General features: G+C 41.0%; 1 protein-coding gene across 4 annotated transcripts in view; it reads left to right on the plus strand.

Moving 5' to 3' along the window:
* Window positions 1-3,234, plus strand: part of CTNND2 (catenin delta 2) — a 928,369-nt gene extending 925,135 nt beyond the window's left edge. For all 4 annotated transcript variants that reach the window (XM_031003315.3, XM_031003313.3, XM_031003314.3 and 1 more), the window contains one exon: window positions 1,828-3,234. In XM_031003315.3, the coding sequence (XP_030859175.3) occupies window positions 1,828-2,088 (261 nt within the window). In that variant the 3' untranslated portion in view covers window positions 2,089-3,234. The remainder of the gene's footprint in view (window positions 1-1,827) is intronic.
* The last annotated feature ends 2,766 nt before the right edge of the window (window positions 3,235-6,000 follow it).

Genomic DNA, 6,000 nt, shown 5'->3' on the forward strand with positions numbered 1-6,000 from the left:
AGTTTCTTAACTTCTCTGTGCTTCAGTTTTCTCATCTATAAGGTGGGAGTTTGCTTGAGGGATGTATGGATGGATGGATTGGTGGGTGGATAGGAAGACAGACAGATGATAGATTATAGATATTGATGTAGACAGACACAAACACACATAAATATTTATGACTACTGGAGTATTAAAGGATTTGCTAATGTTGAATAGGGTGCCCTGCTGAACAAGAAACACAGCAAATCTAGTTCCCTCCCTGTGTAATTTTTCCAAACTTCTAGATTCTGAGCCTTTGCATGTCTTGCACTTGGAAAACAGCCCTGTGTTGGAGTGGAGTTCAGCAGCGCACAAACAGAGCTCTTCAAAGAATAGCAAAGGGCACCCCAACCTAGCAACGCAGTCCAGTAGACCTGGACTTAGCAGTATTTAATTGCAGATGTTGCACATTCATTCCAAATGTTCCTCTCATCCTTTGTTAGCTCTCAGGCTAACAAAGGTTTATCCTCTATGGACTTTTGGACTTCTGTAGGTAGACAGAAACCTCATTCACTCAGCTACCACTAACTAGACATGTGGGACATCCTAGACAGCTGCTGTGATGAAGTTCACCACTTCTTTGAAGATCAGGTTGATTACTAGTATAAATCAATGACATATATAAGAGGGAGTTTCACTTACTTGAGAGAAGAATTATGTGTAAGTCTTTAAAAGCATTCATTTACACACAACGTGCTAATTACAAATCATTATCTATTAACTAAGACCAATTTCTAGAGAACGTTTCCGTGCTGAACTTTAGTTAAATTAATAGGGAGTCACTGAGTCCACCCAAAAGTGATCAAACAGTATTTCTTTCTTTAAGAGTGTTTAATAATTCACACCAGACCTCCTCCCCAATTACTGCACATTAGCAGAGCTTTGTGCATCCCGGTATGCACTTGTTGTAGGGTTAACCTCACCCTATACCTTGGGAGGTTCTGCTCATTTCAGGGGCAGGTGCTTGAAAAGGGACCCCAGGGACTAGAACAGATACAAATGCACCAATGTTTATTGCAACATTATTTACAGCAGCTAAAAGGTAAAAATAACCCAAGTGTCCATCAACGGATGAATAGATAAATAAAATATGGTCTATGCACACCATGGACTATTTTATTCTTATATGTATACAATCATGGGGTGCAAGTGCAGTTTTGCTACATTGAGGTAAAGTCATGGCCTTCAGTGCATTCATCAGTGGAGCAATGCACATCATACAGTGGAATATTATTCAGCCACAAAAACGGATCAAGGTCTGCCATATGCAACACCATGGATGGACCATGCAAACTTTATGCTAAGTGAAAGAAGCCAGTCACACAAGGACAAACACTCTCTGCAGTGCCTATATTAGGCAGATTTCTAGAGACAGAAAGTAGAATGGTGCTTGCCATGGGCTGAGAGAGAGGGGATGAGGAATTACATTTAATGGGCACAGAGTTTCTGTTTGGGATGATTTAAAAAGTGGTGGAAACGGATGGTGGTGATGGTTGCACAACACTGTGAATGTTCTTAATGCCACCTAATTAATCTTACACTTCAACATTTCTTAAAGCAAGCTGTTTTATGTTATGTATATTTTGCCATGATAAAGATTATGTAGAATGATAGCACGTGGACCTAGGATCCAATTTTCAAAAGGAAAGCCAATGACAGTTGGCAGTTTTGGAGAAGCAGGGCCACAGTGGTGAATGCCTGGATGTACACAGCCTCTTCTTTGAAGGAGAGTTGGGTGCCGGGGCAAGAGGGAGGCTGAGTCAAGGGAAACCAAGTAACCCAGTGTGGCTCTTCTTTCCCGTTTAGGTTTCAGCACAGCCAGTCCCACAGGAGCCCAGCAGAAAAGATTACGAGACCTACCAGCCATTTCAGAATTCCACAAGAAATTACGACGAGTCCTTCTTCGAGGACCAGGTCCACCATCGCCCTCCCGCCAGCGAGTACACCATGCACCTGGGTCTCAAGTCCACCGGCAACTACGTTGACTTCTACTCAGCTGCCCGTCCTTACAGTGAACTGAACTATGAAACGAGCCACTACCCGGCCTCCCCCGACTCCTGGGTGTGAGGAGCGGGGCACAGGCGCTCCGGGAACAGTGCATGTGCATGCATACCACAAGACATTTCTTTCTGTTTTATTTTTTTCTCCTGCAAATTTAGTTTGTTAAAGCCTGTTCCATAGGAAGGCTGTGATAACCAGTAAGGAAATATTAAGAGCTATTTTAGAAAGCTAAATGAATCGCAAGTTAACTTGGAAATCAGTAGAAAGCTAAAGTGATCCTAAATATGACAGTGGGCAGCACCTTTCTAGCGTGAGCTGTAGAGTAACGAGAAGTGCTTTATACTGAACGTGGTTGATGGGAGGAGAGACGAGGCATTCGGGCCGGTGGGGCGTGAGGGTTATCGTTAAGCACAAGACACAGAATAGTTTACACACTGTGTGGGGGACGGCTTCTCACGCTTTGTTTACTCTCTTCATCCGTTGTGACTCTAGGCTTCAGGTTGCATTGGGGTTCCTCTGTACAGCAAGATGTTTCTTGCCTTTTGTTAATGCATTGTTGTAAAGTATTTGATGTACATTACAGATTAAAGAAGAAAAGCGCGTTGTGTATATTACACCAATGCCGCCGTGTTTCCTCATCTATGGTTCTAAATATTGCTTCAATTTCAAACTTTTGAAAGATGTATGGATTTCCAGTTTTTCTTTTCTTTACTTTCTCCCAGTATGTTTTAACAAAAAAAAAAAAAAAGCAGGAAAAAAGGAATATTTAGCAGTATTGTTCGTTCTGATATGTGAATTTGTTTGTGACAACTAAACAAGGCATTCAGCAGTTTCTGACAATTAACATACATCATTCCACACTCCTTGTCAACAAAGTGCTTTTTCACTGCCTAAAATTTTAGATGTAGATATTTGAAATAGATTTTTTCATTTATACCAGTTTTCTTTATGATGATACAGTGTTAAAAGAAAATAAATTACAATTGATCTGTCATCCATATTTGCTAAGAATGTCTATTTCCAAGGACCTATATCTTACAAAATACACATTCTTGCTTGTGTGTCTGTGTGTGTGGGTGTATGTATGTCCACGTACTAGAAAAATGACCTGTGCGAGATTTTATTTTGACAGAAGCTATTTCATTTGCTGTTCATCTTGTACAAACCTTGTTTTTGGTTTTTTAGTATAAATGTACATCGGTTTGTTCCTTTTGTACTGTATCTATTCTTCTGACCATCTAGTGACTCAGGATATTAGGCCAGTTGAAGTGGAGTTATAGGATTTTCACACATTCACGCATACTTGGATATCAACCCTCTCTACAGGTCCGTTTCCTTACACATTTTATCCCCTCAGAACACGATAAACCATGGCCAATTCAATTTCACTTTGGGGCCAATTACTTGAAGTATCCACAGAAAATGTAAACTGCTCGCCTTATTCCCCCAAACTTTTTGTTCACGTGGCAGGGAGCAGTACACAACTATGGACTAGATGATTAAAACTGAACTTGAAGCTAACGTTAGAATAGTGGTTAACAGAGCTGAGAAATAAGGCTAACCATTGAAAAGAACATGGGCCGCGGGTAAACTAGCTTTGCTCTTTAGATGCAAGTGGCTGAGGCCAATAGGTGCCTAGTAAATGTTAACTGTTCTTGGAAAAAATAAAAACATAAGTAACAAAATAAATTGGCTGCCATCGTCCTTTAAAACTGGCTTCCCTTCACGCTGCATAGTTTAATTCAGCTCCAAGTCTCAAGTAAATGGTTCTTTCTCCAAATTTAACAACAATCAAATGATAGTCACTTCAAGCATAGTTTTGGAAATGAAAAGTTAACTTTCAGAATAGAGCAGCAGACAGAAATGTATGTGTGAATTATGTACTAGTTGGACATACAGGACTCCACATTTCTGGATTCCCTCACAGGAATGCTTCAGCCCCTCTAGAGAGAGAGAAACATGGCACATTGAAGACAGGGTTTCCACTTCATCTGTATCATACAATGCAACAGTAAAGAGAATGTGATATGGACATGACTTCCCTATAACATAAGGGCTGGCTTAACCTTTCCAGAAGGAAGCAATAGGACTCATTCTCTGGTTGGAGTTGTGCCACAGAATTAATGTGCTATGGAATTCCTCCTCCTAGTAGAAACCGTATATTTTCTTTATGATTTTTGAGTCTTAATGCATGCCCTACATTTGCGACTCCTGAAGACCAAGGATGTCTTTGCATCCCATAATTCTTTGAGAGCACATTGTGCCAGGCTGTGATTAGCTGACTCAGCTTGGAGCCTCCAGCATCAGAAGGAGAGATAGTGGGAAAAATTTAAAAGTGTTTGTAATTATTCAAGCCAATCCATTTTTCCTTTTTAGGCACATATACAAATAGATTGAGGATAGATATAGACAGAGAGAGAGAGAGATGAAAAATAGATAATAAATAGCTATAGATAGATGATAGATGGTGGATGGATAGGTAGATGGAGGTAGATAAGTCAATAGATGGGGTCTTACTTGAACTATGAAATAGCCTAAAGCCCCCACAGGTTCCCTTGGCAAAGAAGGTTGGTCAGCCAGTGATTTATTGTTTCTAACATGGGATGTATTGGATAAAAGCCCCAAGTGACAAGAAACCTTTGTTTTGGCTTTGATTGTCCTGAAAGTAAGTAAGGCCCCTCCCACAAGTGGCTGTGTCTTGCATCTACAAGAGCCTGCAGACCCTGAATTTTCCTACAGAAATGGGAATGGTGTTTTTCAGAGGAAAGAGGGGAAGCGAGAAAATTTCTTTTTCTGTTCAGTCCCTATGGTAGACCATAAAAACCCAATGCACTTAATAAGATGTACAATACAGACCCCCCTTTTTTTTTTGTTCTTGAGGGTATTGGTCACCAGGGACTGATTAAGAAACAGTCCCTATACCATTATACCATTATGGATAATAGTAGCATTTAACAATAAGATCTTTTTATTATCACACATTAATGTTATGATCCTCATTAAGAGTTGTGCATTAGACAATAAAATATCAGGTTTAGAAGAATCAGGGTGACATAAGATGTCACATTGTATTTGGAGCTAACCTAAGTGAAGGTTAACCAATGACGACCCATTTCATATTAATGAGACTCGCGCATTATGGAAAGCTGCTGTTTTAAAAAGCAGTGTTTAAACTCAGTAGAAAAAACAAACAAAAAACCTCAGTGTATTTGGTATGTCTTGTTTCTCTTCAGCTCCTTTTTAATGTCTGATACTGTCCCCTTCGTCTCTGAGAACCGTGCCCCTGAGAAGTGAGGTCTGACTGTCTGAAGATACAGTGTTCTCACTCACACGGCAACAGGGAAATGAACATGGCTCTTGTCTGACAAAATGCTGTTTACAAAAGTATTCATCCAGGCTGTTGGGGTCTCTTACCTACCAAATAGAACACTCCAGGCACCTCGGCTCACCTCCACCTCAGACGGCAGGAGAAGAAAGGCTGCGGCCAGTCGGTTCACAGAAACCTGACCTTTATCTCAAGACCAAAGGAACCTCTGTGTGACAAAGAGAAAAAAATAAGCCAGCAATCAGGGGAGCCCATGGAGTGCTTTAGAGATCTGCACCTCACAGGCTGGAGGCTGCTGACATGGCGGAGACTGCTGACATGTTGCAGGATTTTCCATGGCAATGTTTCCTGTAAGGCCCCATGGCTCCACTCCCCATCTGACATTTCATTTCTACACTGTGGTGGAAATGAGATTATAATAGAAACTCATGCCGGGTAACCATCTCATCAAGACCAAACTGACCTTCCTATCAGCAGCCTTGTATCCCTGGGTCTCTCTAAAATCCCCAAATCTCCAAAACCAAAAAAACACTTTGTAATGCACTTGGTAGCAAAAGCTCACCTGAACAAACTCCAAGCTATGAATGGTCTTTGTTTCTCCGACCTCGTGAGACTCCTCCGATGTTTCTCACACATGGTGCATTTGACTGCCA

This window comes from Gorilla gorilla, chromosome 19 (assembly GCF_029281585.2).
Source record: "Gorilla gorilla gorilla isolate KB3781 chromosome 19, NHGRI_mGorGor1-v2.1_pri, whole genome shotgun sequence".
NCBI lineage: Eukaryota > Metazoa > Chordata > Mammalia > Primates > Hominidae > Gorilla > Gorilla gorilla.